General features: G+C 44.8%; 1 protein-coding gene and 1 long non-coding RNA gene across 6 annotated transcripts in view; one reads left to right on the top strand and one right to left on the bottom strand.

Moving 5' to 3' along the window:
- Nucleotides 1–16,997, top strand: part of GNA14 (G protein subunit alpha 14) — a 200,147-nt gene extending 183,150 nt beyond the window's left edge. For all 3 annotated transcript variants that reach the window (XM_055578373.1, XM_055578374.1, XM_055578375.1), the window contains exons 3-7: nucleotides 8,094–8,248; nucleotides 10,733–10,861; nucleotides 12,156–12,285; nucleotides 14,707–14,860; nucleotides 15,982–16,997. In XM_055578373.1, the coding sequence (XP_055434348.1) occupies nucleotides 8,094–8,248; nucleotides 10,733–10,861; nucleotides 12,156–12,285; nucleotides 14,707–14,860; nucleotides 15,982–16,172 (759 nt within the window). In that variant the 3' untranslated portion in view covers nucleotides 16,173–16,997. The remainder of the gene's footprint in view (nucleotides 1–8,093; nucleotides 8,249–10,732; nucleotides 10,862–12,155; nucleotides 12,286–14,706; nucleotides 14,861–15,981) is intronic.
- On the bottom strand, nucleotides 1,845–10,265 carry LOC129650169 (uncharacterized). Of its 3 annotated transcripts, none has more exons than XR_008713644.1 (4): nucleotides 9,132–10,265; nucleotides 5,953–6,098; nucleotides 5,465–5,675; nucleotides 1,845–2,216 (listed from the first exon to the last, which is right to left on the bottom strand). It is a non-coding gene; the product is annotated as an uncharacterized LOC129650169 (long non-coding RNA). The 3 variants fall into 3 exon arrangements; XR_008713643.1 differs by having other exon boundaries at nucleotides 5,465–6,098; nucleotides 9,132–9,179; nucleotides 9,539–10,265; XR_008713642.1 differs by having other exon boundaries at nucleotides 5,465–6,098.

Below are 16,997 nucleotides of genomic sequence, written 5' to 3'. Positions count from 1 at the left end.
GAGTAGAAATAAAGGTTTCTTTTAATCTTGAATTGGGTTAAAAAAAACTTAATTCCCATTCTGAGTGTGCTGGAAGACTGCCTTTCTATAGGAGAATCTAGGCAGCTTTAGCCCCATGGTTAAATATTCAGACGCCTGCACCTTGAGTGGGGGTGGACAGCAAAGGCTAATACAAAAGTGCATTCCTGTTGAAGCTGAGTTGCTAAAGAAATTGGAATTGGAACTTGATCAAAAGAAGCTAGAAAACCAAATTTTTAAATGTGTAATCTCAAATGGCCATTTTGATAAATATTCTAGGTGCTTGAGAAAAGTCTATCTTCTATAGTTATTTTAAATATAGAGCTCTACATAGGTCCATGGGGCTTCCCAGGTGACTCAATGGTAAAGAACACATCTGCCAATGCTGGAGATGCAGGAAATGCAGGTTTGATCTCTGGGTGGCGAAGATCCGCTGGAGAAGGGCATAGCAAGTCACTCCAGTATTCTTGCCTGGAGAATTACATGGGCAGGAGCCTGGCGGGCTACGGTCCATGGGGCTGCAGAGTCAGACGCAACTTAATGACTAAGCATCATGTGTCCATAAAGTCAAATTGCTGATCATAACATTTGAACTATATATATCTTTACTGAATTTTTGTTTATTCTATCAGTTACTGAGAGATATGTGTTTCAATTTCCTGTAAGATGAAAATTTGTCTGTTTCACTATTTAGCTCTAAGAGATTTTGTTCCTATATATTTTAAGCCTATATCATTAGTTGCATAGAACTTTAGTATGTTATATCTTTCTGAATCTTTTCGTCATTTGAAATATCTCTATCTCCAGTTATACTTTTAAAGTCGTCCCCACCCCCAGCTTTACTGAGGTATAATTGACAAGTAGACCTTAAAGTCCATTTTTATGATAATAGATTCCTCCTTCCTGTGGGTTGGAGGAACGTATCTTTGCATCTTTTTACTTGTCGCCTCTTTTTGAAGTTGTCTTATATTCTTATGCTTATTTTTGTAAGTGTGTTGGACACTCATGAAAAAGTAATTTGAGGGTTAGGAAGATGTTCTCTTCAAAAAGAAATCCCCCTTTCTTGTTGGATGTCTGGAGACACTCGGTTTCTGAGATTGTGGTGATTCCAAGCTGAGTTGAAACTCCGTAAGAGCTACCCCTTGGATCCCAACCCAGAGCCAGAGGGCTTCCAAAGGCCTTTTGCTCTTGCTAAACCCAGCCACCCTAGTCCTGTAATGTTGAAAAGGGAGCTGCTCAGCCTCACAACTGCTCCTTCAAGAGCAAGCTGAGCCCCAGGGAGGAAAGTTTCCTAAATGCTGTTCCAACTCCTTGGATGCCATTCTTCCCTATATTCTGGCCCAGCAGTTACTTATTCATTAGTTCCCTGGTATTTTCAAGCATACTTCTGAAAATATTTTGTCCACCATTTCTAGCTGTCCTTTGTGGAAGAGTTGATCCATATTTCCCAGTCTTCGTTTATCAGAGCAGAAGTTGTTTTTTATAGGAAAAAAAAAAATCCTTTCTCTAGCATAATTCACCAGCATTTTCTTTAGTATGCAATTTTTGAAATGCTTTCAAAGCTGATCATTATACAACACTGAAGTTTTTATTTTGTAATTTTTGTTTAATAGAACATGTAGTATAGTTCTGGATCTTGATGTGAGATGTTAAAACAAGGAGGGGTGATTTTGACAGTCAGAAATACTATGTTACAGGGAACCTTTATTTTTAATTGTATACTTTATTTTAATCTCATTTGTTTTTAGAAAGCTTTTGAGGTTCATAGGCACTACAAATGACAGTAGGCTCTTGAAATATCATGCAATTAGGCTTTTATTATCTAGACTTGTGTTAATGAATACAGATTTCAGTGAAAACTCTTAAGTATCTGATGAAAGAACAGGAGCTCTGGTGTCCTGACGAAGGAGGGGACAATCTTCCCTATGAGTGAGCAGGCTCGGGGTCCTGCAGTGCTGGGTGATTAATGGTACAGGGACTTCCCCTGCGAGGACCTGGTGAGAATGGGGCTGCCCACAGGGCCCTGGATTCCAGCCGGAGGGGCTTGCTGGGCTCGACGGGGACTGTCACCTGGGCAGCCAGCCATCCTTGTGTGCAGTCAGCAAGGCACCACTTCATAAGCAGCTCCTTCCACTGTCACCCTGGGAATTTCTGAGTGAAACGCACATGTAGGACATCTGTTTTCAGTGTTCTTCTTTCTTCAGAGCAGTGGAAATGGTTTTGTTTGAGAAAGGAAAAGAGGAAAAGCCAGATATGAACTCAGTGTTTGAGAAACTGGTCATGTTTCTGTATCTGCTGAATTTGCTCCAATAATATTTACTTTTTTGTGATTTTTCTTTCCAACGAAATGTATGAGTTAGGCAATTTCAAATCAATGTGTTCCCCTAGCCTACGGCTTTTGCGTGAACTACAGACCCATTTTATTTATCTGCTTCCTAGTTTCTTCACTTAGATACCAGCCACCTCAGACTCAGCCTGTCTCCCACCCAAATCCTACCATTTCCCTAAATCTGACCCTCTAAGAACATTTCTTCCCTCTTTCCAGAAAGTCCAACTACATGACACAAAACCATTCCCTGATCTAGATGGCGTGCACTGCAGAGGTGGTTTTAACAGGAACGTAAAAATGCTCACTCTGTGTATAATACTATTTAGCCAAGTCAGAGGGAAATCCGCCCAAAACTTCACTTAAAAAATTTTTTTTTAATTAATCATTTTAATTGGAGGCGATTTACTTTATAATATTGTAGTGGTTTTTGCCATACATTGACATGTGTCCCTCATCCTGAACCCCCCTCCCACCTCCCTCCCCATCCCATCCCTCAGGGTCATCCCAGTGCACCAGCCCTGAGCGCCCTGTCTCATGCATTGAACCTGGACTGGCAATCTGTTTCACACATGATAATATACATGTTTCAATGCTATTCTCTCAAATCATCCCACCCTCACCCTCTCCCAGAGTCCAAAAGTCTATTCTTTACATCTGTGTCTCTTCTGCTGTCTTGCATATAGAGTCATCGTTACCATCTTTCTAAATTCCACATATATGCCTTAATATACTGTATTGGTGTTTTTCATTCTGACTTACTTCACTCTGTATAATAGGCTCCAGTTTCATCCACCTCGTTAGAACTGATTCAAATGCATTCTTTTTAATGGCTGAGTAATATTCCACTGTGTATATGTACCACAGCTTTCTTATCCATTCGTCTGCTGATGGACATCTAGGTTGCTTCCATGTCCTGGCTATTGTAAACAGTGCTGTGATGAACATTGGGGTACACGTGTCTCTTTCAATTCTGGTTTCCTTGGTATGTATGCCCAGTAGTGGGATTGCCAGGTCGTATGGCAGTTCTATTTCCAGTTTTTTAAGGAATCTCCGCACTGTTCTCCATAGTGGCTATATTAGATTGCATTCCCACCAACAGTGTAAGAGGGTTCCTTTTTCTCCGCACTCTCTCCAGCATTGTTTGTAGATTTTTTGATAGCAGCCATTCTTTGATAGCAGCCATTCTGACTGGCGTGAGATGGTACCTCGTTGTGGTTTTGATTTGCATTTCTCTGATAATGAGTGATGCTGAGCATTTTTTCATGTATTTATTAGCCAGTGGTATGTCTTCTTTGGAGAAATGTCTGTTTAGTTCTGTGGCCCAATTTTTGATTGGGCCACTTATTTTTCTGGAATTGAGCTGCAGAAGTTGCTTGTATATTTTTCAGATTAATTCTTTGTCGGTTGCTTCATTTGCTATTATTTTCTCCCATTCTGAAGGCTGTCTTTTCACCTTGCTTATAGTTTCCTTCATTGTGCAAAAGCTTTTAAATTTAATTAGGTCCGATTTGTTTATTTTTTACTTCCATTACTTTGGGAGGTGGGTCATAGAGAATCCTGCTATGATTTATGTCAGAGTGTTTTGCCTATGTTCTCCTCCAGGAGTTTTATAGTTTCTGGTCTTACATTTAGATCTTTAATCCATTTTGAGTTTATTTTTGTGTATGGTGTTAGAAAGTGTTCTAGTTTCATTCTTTTACAAGTGGTTGACCAGTTTTCCCAGCACCACTTGTTAAAGAGATTGTCTTTTCTCCATTGTATAATCTTACCTCCTTTGTCAAAGATAAAGGTGTCCATAGGTGCGTGGATTTATCTCTGGGCCTTCTATTTTGTTTCATTGATCTATGTTTCTGTCTTTGTGCCACCAAAACTTCACTTTTTAAAAAACACACATGTTAATGTACAAAAGTCATTCATCTGATATCTTAATAGAATTTATTTAAAAACCAGGGCACCCTTTTTCTCATTCCTCTCTGCCCTTTATAATATTTGGCCTTGGCCTTGGAATATTCTCTGGGGCTCGGCTGTGCTTCTCCACCAGCCATCTTCATGATGACTTGTGACTGAAGAGCACATCCTTGCCGGAGCATTCTTTTTTGGCTGCACCATGCAGCTTGCAGGATCTTAGTACCCCCACCCTGCCCCCAACCAGGGATAGAACCTGGCCCTGGCAGTGGAAGTGCAGAGTCCTAACGACTAGACCACTAGGGAACTCTCCCCTTGTCAGGTCATTCTTGATCAGAGTGACATAAACAACTCCTTTGACTACAGTCTTTCCAGGTAAATGGAGACTAAAGAGATAGCTGACTAAATGCAATACATGAGTCTAGAGCGGGCCAATGAAGGACATTTATGGGACAACTGCCAAACTTTGGGTAAGGTCTGCAGATTAGACTACAATATTGTGTATCACTGTTAATTTCCTGATGTTGATCATTATATATGATTATACAAGGTGATTATGTATGTTTGGTTTTAGGAAACTGCACTGAAGTCTTTAGAGATAAAGAGGCACTAAGGCTGCAGTTTTCTTTCAGATATTTCCAGGGAAAAGCGTATGTGTGAGTTACGTGAGCATGTGTTTGTATATGTATGAACACATGTGGAAGGAGTGAGGATGAATGATAAGGTTAAGTAGGAGAGTATGGATGTTTGGGCAATCTTGAAAGGCAGAGAAGATCTTGTTCTACCATGTTTCCCACCTTTTTCCAAGTCTTAAATAGGAAGTTAAAAAAAAATGATCTGGACAGGTAGAGCTAACCAGGAGGAGACAAAGGTGGACAGGAGAACCTCTGAACCTGGAGTCCTGGGTGGCAAAGTCTAGTTAGTTCTAAAGTCCCAATTGTTGGGTTTCTAAGGAGCCTCTATTCTCTTCTTCTAAGCAAGATGTCCCCCAAATCTCCTCCCTTGGCTGAACAAACAATATGTCTTTCTCACCAGGCTGAATTCCCTTGGTTACCTGAAATCCCAGGTCAATGTCTTTTCCCTAAATTCCTCCCGCCCCAGAGCTTATGTAGAAGGCTGCATTCCTCTGTGATAATTTCCTGGGAGCCACTTTTTATCTACTGGAAGAGCCAAACACTGGCGTGGGCAAATGGGGTATCCTGGGAAGCTCACCATCCGCATTCTCCAGTGGAGACCATCTGCTCCTATGTGGGAGATGGGCGAGTGGCAAGTGGAGGGAAGAAGCGGGAGAAGCCCTTCTGCTCCATACAGGCAGGGTCTATGGTCTCCATTCATTGTTCTCTCTGGTTGAGAATCGGGCATGTGACACAAATGTGCCAGCAGGCAGAACTAGAACTCCTGGTTTGGGGGCTGTCACTGTGTTCTGTTTTGGCAGACAAGAAATATTTATTAGGCATGTATTGCAATAATAAGGCTAGTTCTGCTTACATTTGGGTGACACTTTATAAACCAGGTTCCCATGGTTTATAAACCAGGCTCCTCTTACAAATGACGATGCTGAGGCAGGGAACCTATTGGGTTCCTTAAATCTCACTGAACTACTTAGACGTCAGGGTCTTGATTTTCAGCCCAGGTTCTTTCTGCTCACCCATCCTGCATAGACCTTGTTTGAGACTCAACAAAGGGGAGCCTCTACCTACCTGAGGATACCACAGTCTGGGAGAAGATTATATTCACTCTTGATGGACGGAGAGCAAGGCCATGTTGATTTAATCATGGTTCTGGGTTTTACCAAGTCAAGTAAATCTGTAAGTTCTTCCTTTCCTCTAGCCTTCTGTGGGGTTTCCTGATAAAAAATGCAAGAAAAGAGTGACTTTTCAAGGGGTGTCAGTTCAGTTCAGTCACTCAGTTATGTCTGACTCTTTGTGACCCCATGAATCGCAGCACACCAGGACTCCCTGTCCATCACCAACTCCTGGAGTTCACTCAAACTCATGTCCATCGAGTCAGTGATGCCATCCAGCCATGTCATCCTCTGTTGTCCCCTTCTCCTCTTGCCCCCAATCCCTCCCAGCATCAGAGTCTTTTCCAATGAGTCAGCTCTTCAAATGAGGTGGCCAAAGTACTGGAGTTTCAGCTTTAGCATCATTCCCTCCAAAGAAATCCCAGGGCTGATCTCCTTCAGAATGGACTGGTTGGATCTCCTTACAGTCCAAGGGACTCTCAAGAGTCTTCTCCAACATCACAGTTCAAAAGCATCAATTCTTCAGCGCTCAGTCTTCTTCACAGTCCAACTCTCACATCCATACATGACCACAGGAAAAACCATAGCCTTGACTAGCCGGGCCTTTGTTGGCAAAGTAATGTCTCTGCTTTTGAATATACTGTCTAGGTTGGTCATAACTTTCCTTCCAAGGAGTGTCTTTTAATTTCATGGCTGCAATCACCATCTGCAGTGATTTTGGAGCCCCCCCAAAAAAATTCTGACACTGTTTCCACTGTTTCCCCATCTATTTCCCATGAAGTGATGGGACCAGATGCCATGATCTTCGTTTTCTGAATGTTGAGCTTTAAGCCAACGTTTTCACTCTCCTCTTTCACTTTCATCAAGAGGCTTTTTAGTTCCTCTTCACTTTCTGCCATAAGGGTCGTGTCATCTGCATATCTGAGGTTATTGATATTTCTCCTGGCAATCTTGATTCCAGCTTGTGCTTCTTCCAGGGGTGTAGTATATACTTAAAGAGACCACAGCTGCCAAAGGATGTTTTGCTGATTCCCAGCTGCCAGTGAATTGCCCTGAAATCCAGTGAAGAGGGCAGGCTCCTGTCTCCCACAGCAGAACTCTCGTTTGCTGCAACTTGCAGCCAAGGATGGGATGCTGAGTCTCTCAGGCCAAAGCAGGGTTGTGCTGTGGATGCAGGTCAGTCTTACCACTTTAATTTGCTAAGGTTTAGAAAAATTTCCGGCCTCTTGCTTGCCTTCTGTTGATCAGATGAGATGATACATGCAGAGCCCTGGGTACACAGTGAGTGCAATAAGTGGTAGCTGCTGTAGCAACAGTAATGAGAGCGATAATGATACTAACGCCTACTGTAATAAAGAGCAACAGTACTAGAGCAGCCAGTGGCATGGGCTCAGGGGTACAGTGCGTGTGGGCCACCCAGTAGGAGAGAGTTTTATTAGTGATGCATGATAATAAAAAGCATGAGAACTCTCTGTACTTTCCTCTCAGTTTTGCTGTGAACTTAAAACTACTCTAAAAAATAAGGTCAATTAAAACATTTTTAAAAAATAAAGGAAAGAGCAGACTCATGATTAATTGCTGGGACGTGATTTTTCAGTTCTCTGAAGATGACGACGCACTCCCTCCTTTCTTGCGCTGGGGTGGAGTGCTTACCCTACCCTTGGTATGCCACTAACAATAGTGTTGTTTTTAAATTGTTCTATGGGCTGTGCAAATATTCAAACGAGTTGCATGCTAATGAGGAAGTAATGTTGGTTGGTACAATGATGATCAATCACTCCAGTGTTTCTCCATGCACAGTTGGGTGTTGAATGCTGGTAACACTGAGCCCCAGGTACTGCTGGAACCAAAGGCCACAGGTCTGGGGCTGTTTGTGGCTCTCTCCACTGAGCTAAGTAGCCACATCATCTCCACCCAGTGGAGCTGCAACTGAGTGACTTTGCTATGAGGAGCTCTTCTGGAGGGCACCCACCACACCCTGGCACCTAGGGGACATCTTCCCTGATCCACAGACAAGGGCAAGTCTTGACCCTACGTCACCAACCGTAATGGTTTCCTTTCCTTTGCCAAATGAAAGGTTCTTTTCCCTCTGAGCAGGAAAATGCCCAGCTAATCAGAGAAGTGGAAGTAGACAAGGTGTCCACGCTCTCCAGGGACCAGGTGGAGGCCATCAAGCAGCTGTGGCAGGATCCTGGAATCCAGGAGTGCTACGATCGGAGGCGGGAGTACCAACTGTCAGACTCTGCCAAATAGTGAGTACAGAGCCCCGGGCTGTGGCCACACTTCAGTGGAGATTCTTACCAGCGAGAAATGAGCTACCTGCTAAAATGCAGGCAGCACGGCCTCCCTCTGCTCCTCTGCGTTTTGATGCCTTGCTTCCCACCTCCTCAATTCATTCCCCCCAAGGAGCCCCCTAGATAGCTCTCCTTGCCCACACCTACCTTTCCTCATCTAGTTTTAAGGATCTCATCTGTCCTTTTCACTGAGAGGCTAAGTCAATTGTGGGCTTTCCTTGGTGGGACTGATCTCATTTGGGGTGCTGAAGCTATATGATTTAAACCAGGACTACACCTGCTTCTGGTTTCTCCTTTCCCCTCTCCATACCCCTCTGCCTTCTGGTTTCCTGACCGGCAAAGAGCAGGTCCAGTTGCCCTAAAATCAAGAGTTTAGACCCAACAGTGCAGTACACCCATCCATGGCTGATCTGGTGCTGCCCTCACGTGGACAAGATAGTCACGGACGGCAGCTCAGTTTGGGAGCTCTTTGTTCATTAACTCCTTGTGAAGGAGTAATCAGTAATCTATTAGGGTAAAAAGAAATAGATAGTTCTGCATGCAGACTATCCCACAGAGATCACAGAATTTGATTTTAAGAATTCCCCAAGACAATGCCTCTGTCCAGATCACTGGGCAAATAGCTGGATCATGGTCCTTCTTTGAAGGGGTGAGGATTCCTGCTTCTGCAGCTCAGCTCCTTCCCTCTTGCTCTGGGTCATTTCCACTCTCTGAGGGCCCTGGAATTCTTTCCCTAGATCCACCCCCTTCCCTTTATGTGCTGCCATCACCCTCCAAAGTGCTGTGGGTAATTCACCCATCCTGAGAAGCCAGGGGGCAGGAAAGGAAACCAGCATCTTACCTCCTTAATTTCACTGGCCTTCCTCTGGTGTTTGTCCCAGGCTGAGTGCTGAATGACATGAATCCAGGTTAGTACAACACAGCAGCAAAGCAGGAAAAGGAACTAAAAGAAACCCCAGTAAGTCGTTAGATCAGCACATAAGACAGAAAGGGCAGAAAGGAGGGCAGATAGCCTTTGACAGCTGGGAGCCAGGGCACCCCTGAATCCTCCCTGGTCCAGCCTGTGTCACTGGCTTCCGGGAAGGCCCTGGGGAATGGCTAGGGCTCTTGATATAGATCAGCTTGGGAAAGACCCACTAGGCGTGCTGTAGAATTCATTCGGGCCTGACAACTGGGGCAAGTGCACGAAGTGTGGAGAGTGACTGGAGTGGTGGACAGGGCTGTACAGAGAAAAGGGAACTCTCAAACCTGGCACAGGTGAGACCCCAGATGCTTCCGAGGTCCAGGTCAGTGGTAATCATCTGCTCTGCTGCCACTGTCTGCTTCTTTGGAGAGGTATTTGATGTGTGTCTGCTCTGTGCCAGGCACGGAGGAAAGGGCTATAGGTACAACTGGTGCTTTCTGCCCTGAAGGAACACACGCTCTGGTGGGATGACACAGAGATTTGCTCAGTCATGCCCGACTCTTTGCGACCTCACAGACTGTGGCCCAGCAGGCTCCTCTGTCATGGATTTTCCAGGCAAGAATACTGGAGTAGGTTGCCATTTCCTTCTCCAGGGGATCTTCCCGACCCAGGGATTGAACCTGGGTCTCCCACATTGCAGGCAGATTATTTACCATCTGAGCCACCAAGGAAGCCTGACAGGCATGAATTAACGCATCAGAAGTCCATGGTGCTAAGCCCTGGGGCTGTGGTCACAGAAGGCAGCCCTGGTGGTTCACCTGTTCAGCCCCGGCACACCTAGGTGAGCTCTGCCTGTGTGGGGCATGCGGGAGAAGGTGGGGCCACCTCCATGTGCGGGGGGCTCCAAGTTATCAGCACTGTCACTGTCCAGGGCCTCAGTTATTTACTCAAAAGTGACTTTTTTCAAAGGCCTTAACATTTAAAAAGAAGTGTCTTCTTGTTTTACCACAGAAAAAGAAACGTGTTTTAAGCCTGGGCTGTAATATATGGCCCAAAATAATCCAAGACAAGTTTTGGGTTATTTTAGGAGATGTTCAGTTTCTCAGTGTAACAAGGAACTTTTTGAGAGGACTTCCCATTGGCCTGATTTATGCTTTTATATTTTCCTTACCTCTAATTCATTGAGCAAAGTAAAGTATCCAAGCACAGCATCTACATTCTACAGTGTTCTTGGAGGAGGGCCTGTGAGAGGAGAACAGATGAAATGTCAGAGAGCCAGGTGCCGTCTCTTGCCCCTGTGGCCTGGCTGGCTCCCTCCCCAGCAGAGTGCTGCAGCTGAGAACCAGGAGGGGAGACCAGAGCTGCAAACTTGAGTCTCAGCAGGCTCACCAAACTCTCCACACAGTTTTAGGAGGGCGGGATGGTTGCTTCTCAGCAAAGTCACTGATGAATCCATGAACGAGTAGGGGTGGCTGGGAGCTGGGGTGACTTTCCAGGTGGGCATTCCCCCTTCTCAGCATCTTGCTCTCTAACACCAGTTACCTGACGGACATTGACCGGATCGCCATGCCAGCGTTCGTGCCCACACAGCAGGATGTGCTCCGTGTCCGAGTGCCCACCACTGGCATCATTGAGTATCCGTTTGACCTGGAAAACATCATCTTTCGGTAAGTCTGTCTCCTTGACACGGTCCATTAAGAATCTGTCTCTCCAGGCTTGGAAGTCCCCAAATGGATTCTTCAGTGTGTTATTGCTAAAAGGGCTTATGTCTCTTAGGGCAATAATGGCCTTCACCATCACAGGGTATTAGAATTGGGTTGGTTTCAAGTTGTACAGTGGATACAAACACATCTTTCTATTCCCCTTAGAGAAGAAGACATTCCCTACTGATGTCTGGAATGCTTCTCATGTGTAACACATACACACACACAGATGTATATTTCTGTAACCCACAGATTGGCAATACTGGGGTCTTTTCTCTGAAGTTGACTATTTCTCTTTCCTTCTGTTCTCAGCTCCAAGATTTATCATTGCAAATTTCAAAGCACTTTTATATGTTTGTTCCCTTGTTCCTCCTCATACGTGTTACACATGGTTGTCTGGAGACAGCACAAGTACAGTCCTGCCCTGTCTAGCCTGCATCTCATGCTGCTGGAGTGCTGTCAGCTGGGGGAGCCCTCTGGTCTAGCCCTCTGGTCTGATACTCGGCATCTCTGTGAGCACATGCCCTCTGCCTGTGTGCCCATGAATTTATCTAAACCTTTTCAGAATCAATCTCTGCTTAACCCTTCCAAAACCTCCCTCTAGATGGGCCCAGCACAGCATGCTTTGCTACCTGAGAGAGGTAGTGTATCCTTTGCTACCTGAGAGAGGTCCCTGGACTCATTTCTGTAAACTGCCCGAGCCCTGGAACATTCAAGCTTGTGACTGATCCTTGGGCTATGGCACCCTGAACTTGTCCCAAAGACACAGATTAAGGCTCTGGGTCTCCGCATCAGACAGAGGGCACCTGCAGGTCTTTCTAGGGAAGGGGTAGCATTCAGCTAATGCACAATCTCTGGATTAACTGCAGGGGCCAGGAAACAAGAGGTGGCGAGTAGTCCAGAAGCCTGCCTGCCTTTCTGCCCTTTTGTGTCTGGTATCCTGGCACTCTGGGATGGTTTGGGCACCACCTGAGTGATGCCTGAACTTCTGCCTGGACTACTGCAGCAGCTCCCTGACCAGTATCCTCAAGCAGGCTCCATCTGAGTGACTTCTGCATGCATCCTCAGTAACTTCACTTACATTCGGTCGCCTCCTTTGCTAGGAAACACCCAGCGGCTCCTCATGCCTAAAGCAGTGGTGCTCAAGCATTTTAATCTGAGGATCCCTTCTTATTCTTAACGATTATTGAGGACCCTAAAGAGTGCTGATTTCCATGTGCTTTCCCCCAGAGAGTCCTATGTTTATTCTATTGAACAGGATGGTGGATGTTGGTGGCCAGCGATCTGAAAGACGGAAATGGATTCACTGCTTTGAGAGTGTCACCTCCATTATTTTTTTGGTTGCTCTGAGTGAATATGACCAGGTCCTGGCTGAGTGTGACAATGAGGTATGCTGGGTGGGGAGTCTGGTTAGCTGTGGAAAACAAAACTTATTTCTGCAGTTTGCAAGAAGCCAGCCCACTCTGGCATGAGGCCCTATCCCTTAGGTTAAGTCGCCTCACTCCTGGAAGTGTAGCTTGTGGGCTGGCAGTCCTAGCATCACCTGGGTGCTTGTTAGGTATACACACCTTCCGAATCACTCCAGGCCAAATAAAGCAGGATCCTCAAGAAGATCCCAGGTAATGAGAATCACTGACCTAGAATCCTGATGGACACTGAAATTCCCAGGGGACCTTAAAGAACAACTATGTGTGGCCTGACCTTGGACATCTAGTCTTCATGAAGGGTGGAGCCACTCAAAAACATGGGTCTCTGCCTTGGCTGCATAGTAGGAGGGTTTTTTTTTTTTCTTTTGCCCTTTAAAAACATCTTTAGGACCCTATTGTTGAGATTCTTATTTCCTGGTTTAGAGTTGGGGGTTACCTTCACTAAGCCCCCTGGGGATGCGCATATACAACCAAAGTTGAACAACACTATTTCTAATAGACTTACCTGAGGACAGGCTTCCCAACCTCCATGGTGCTCTCAAATTAGGTCCTGAGCTAAGCTGGCCAGGGGAGTGGTACCAGATGCTTGGAGCAGTCCGGGGGCAGCATCTGACCTCCACTTCCCCTGGAAGGGACTTGCTCAGCGCAGCTGCCACTGATCCACCCCAGTCAGGCATTCGGTGCCCTCTGCAGAGCTGCCATGGCACTGGCTGGTTAAATTCCATTAAGTGGATCTGCCAGGAAAATGAAGAGAACCATCCCAGCCCCTTCTTTGTGAGGTTAGGGCTATTTTCTGTGCGATAATCACCGTCTTTTCCCCTACCTTTTGCACCAGACCTCTTGACCTTTTAGAAATACCTCTTGCCTGTAGGGAATGAAAGGAAATCAATAAAGAATTCTGTCCAGGATTAGGCAATAATTATGAACAAATTCTATCTTGTATTTCTTGAAAGCAGACTTTTCTCTGAGGAGCACAGTTACATTAGCTAATTAGTGGTGGATTAGCCCATTTACTAGTGTCATTGTGCAAAGAAGAATAGAAATCTTGGCTGCCACCCAGCTCTCCCAGTGGAGAGATTTTTTTTTTTTTTTTTAAAGCAAAGGCATTGAGTTATCAATATGAAAAATTAGCTCCAAACTTGTCTCAGGAATTACTTAGAACGTTTCTCAGGGAAGATTAGTCAGGTGAGCCAGGGATGAGTACCTTAGTCTGATGTGCTAAGAAGTTACTTTCTCCTCTCTGAAAAATCCTAGGTATCTGGGGGAAAATGAAGTGGTTGCCACTCCAGACTTTTCTATCCTGGTTGGACATATGTCTTGCATCCACTCACTATGGTATATAGGAATTGTTTTTTTCATATGTTGTAGTTCCTTGGAGCTCATTATTGATAAGATCATAATGCTAAAGAAGCTTTAAAAACAAGTGAAACCTTACCTTTTTGGTGACAGATTCCAGAACTGATCCCCAAAAATGTATTGAGTGGGAGAATGGGCCCAGGCATTGGGAGTCATAGGAATAGAAATTTAGGGAGTGTCCTTCTGTAGCAGGAGGGCTGTGTTTCTCAGTCTAAAGGAAGGAAGGAAAGGGTTTCTTTCTTCTTAGAAATACTTGGGAGAGGGCGGAATGCTAGATTATTGTCACCAGAGAAGATTTACACATGCCCTATCTACTTTCATTTAATATTTTCTTGCCAGTGTCTAATGTTCAGAAGTTATTACTGTCTGTCTGCATAGCTTCCACTGGATGTGCTACTGTACAGTCCCGGGAAAGCATTTACATCCTTGTGAACAGTATGCTCCCCCTAAAACGGGGACCCGATCTCTTGGAGAGCGTCGGCTGTGTTACCCGCCTGCCAAACTTGATGCAGGGCAGGCGCTCAGCAGTTAGTGCTCCTCTCCACCAGCATCCCTGAGGGCGGTGGCCCTGCCAGAACAGCCTTCCTTCCTCTCATTGTCACTGCGCTCCTGATGCCCAGTCTGGAAGCCCACACCCAGTGAAAGGGCATCTCAGGTCTCTGGTTTTGAAGGATCCCCCCACTTGGTAATCCCAGTAGTTATACACAGAAAACTTGTGTCAATTCTGGGCTTCAACCTTCCTTTTCCAAGTTACACAAAAGCCTTTCTTATATCCTTATGTGTTGGGGGCCAGAGAAGAATTTGCATGAGAGGAGTTCCAGAAGAGGGTGATTAATGGGAGGGTGAGGATGAGGGAAATAGAAGCAGGGACCACCTGCTACTCCCTCCCCGGCCTGAGCAAGGCCAGCGACCTGGAGACGACAGCTGGGTAAGAGGACAGATGGATGGAAGCAGTGATTCGGCATGCTGTTCCCAAAGCACTGTATTTCTTCCTAGTTAATCCTAAATTGTTTGTTTTTCATTTAGAACCGCATGGAAGAGAGTAAAGCCTTATTTAAAACTATCATCACCTACCCCTGGTTTCTGAACTCATCAGTGATTCTGTTCTTAAACAAGAAGGATCTTTTGGAAGAGAAAATCATGTACTCTCACCTAATTAGCTATTTTCCAGAATACACTGGTAAGTAAGTGTCCATCCTGTGGCCCTGACCTCCCTGGCACCAGTTCAGAGTTCTCAGCATAGCTTATCTGGGCCTCCTTGATCTGCCTCTGATGGACTTTCTTACCATCCCTCACTTCTGAATGGAAGCTCCAGTCAAATCAGTGTGTTTTCACCGCAGCACCTCTGCACACGCGTCTCCTACTGCCTGGGATGTACTGCCAACTCCCTTGCTAATTCTGCTTTGTTCTCTGAGACCCAAATCAGGCACCTCCTCCTTTGGGAGGGGCTTCTGGTCCTCACCCCACCTCCTTCCACAGTAGGTGCCCCTCCTCAGGCTCCCTTGGGGGCCTGGGCTTGCCTTGCTCTCTCTGCCTTCAGCTGTCTTGGCCCAGCAGACCCTCAGGGCAGAGACTGTGCCTGACTCATCTCTGCACTTCTAGTGCCGAAATGTGGCAGCCCCTTCACCAGACAGGGTGGACACAGAAGTTATCTTTATGACCTCTCCAAGGTAGAGAGAGGGTTTAGACCCTGTTGCTAATTAATTCTGGTGCAGAAACATTACCAAGTTTGATACTGATATGTAGACAAGTGGTGTTTAAACGCTCTCCTTTTTCCTTTTATTAACCACATTGACAATATAGCATACAGCTCTCAGGCTTCACAATCAGACTTGGGAGCTTAGCTGTGTTAGGCCCCATATTCTCTCTTTTCCCTCCTCTATTTCCCTCAAGAACTACCTCTTCAGGGACTTTGCTGGTGGTCCAGTAGCTAGGACTCTGCGCTCACAGTGGAGAGGGAACTAGATCCCGCATGCCGCAACCAAGACCTGGTGCAGCCAAATAAATCCGTATATTTTTAAAGAGTAATTACCTCTTCAAAAATGGTCCAAATCAGAAAATTAAATTAGGTCACTATGTTTCAACAAATCTTCAAGTATGATTTTTAGATACCAATGGACACTTCAAATACCCTTCTGCAAGTTCATAATAAAATAATATCCCAAGTAAAAAAGTCTCTAGAAATAAGATGGCTCAAAGAAGGATTCCCAATAAAAACAAGAGTACACTGAATATGACTTTTGAGGGGGCCTGGTGGTGAGCTGGTATCTCTCTTTTTGATTCTGACTGCCCTCATGACAGGACCAAAGCAAGACGTCAAAGCTGCCAGAGATTTCATCCTGAAGCTTTATCAAGATCAGAATCCTGACAAAGAGAAGGTCATCTACTCCCACTTCACATGTGCTACAGACACAGAGAACATCCGCTTTGTGTTTGCTGCTGTGAAAGACACAATCCTACAACTGAACCTGAGGGAATTCAACCTGGTTTAAAAGCTGCTGTGCACCCCTCACCCGGGCCAGAAAACCAGATTTGTTTTATTTGCAAGTGCTCTGACATCACCCAGCTCAGCCCACTTGGTGGCGCCAAGTCCATCATGCAGCCACGGGGACAAGGATGGGTGATGGAGCTTGTAAGATGTTTGAATTCAGCAAAACTTTTTCAAAGGCTTGCTTTTACATTTCTTTTCTTAACTTTAAGCTGTAAGATTTTTGTATAATTTTTGAATTTGGTATTCTACAGAAGTCTAAAAAGCCACTGTGATTTACAGTTTGTTTTTTTTTAATTGAAGTGTGTGTGCTAATAGCCATTAGAAAAATCACATAACAGAGGAGCCTGTCAATTTATGGATCCTGCTTTGAGACCTCTAGTATTAGATGGGTAACCTTTTTAAAAAATTAAATATTGTAATTGTTTTTCTCTCTTCATGCTGAAGTATTCAACATGCAACCAAAGATTTTTTTTTAAAGTTTGTTCTTCTTCGTGTTAACTTCCTAAGTCAAATTAATGATTGTATCAGTACCTGTAATTTAGTTTTGCCACAATTTGATTACTATGGGCTCTAGATACTATTATGTTGTTATTGGTGAAGAATGTGTGGTGAAAACTTACACACACACACACACATATATATATATATATATATATATATATATATTCCAATGTAGATGACCAGGCCTTATAAACTTATGAAACGGCTAAAAGCCCACATTGTTTAATGGATGTACTGTAACCTCTCTGCTGGCTACCGCAGATTTGCTGTTTGAACCATGCATGTTGTTTCTATCTGAGGAGGCTAAGAATATACCATTTTGCCA

The sequence above is a fragment of the Bubalus kerabau genome, chromosome 4 (assembly GCF_029407905.1).
Source record: "Bubalus kerabau isolate K-KA32 ecotype Philippines breed swamp buffalo chromosome 4, PCC_UOA_SB_1v2, whole genome shotgun sequence".
Taxonomy (NCBI): Eukaryota; Metazoa; Chordata; class Mammalia; order Artiodactyla; family Bovidae; genus Bubalus; species Bubalus kerabau.
The sequence above is the reverse complement of the archived record's forward strand: the minus strand, read 5'-3'. Positions and strand labels throughout refer to the sequence as shown.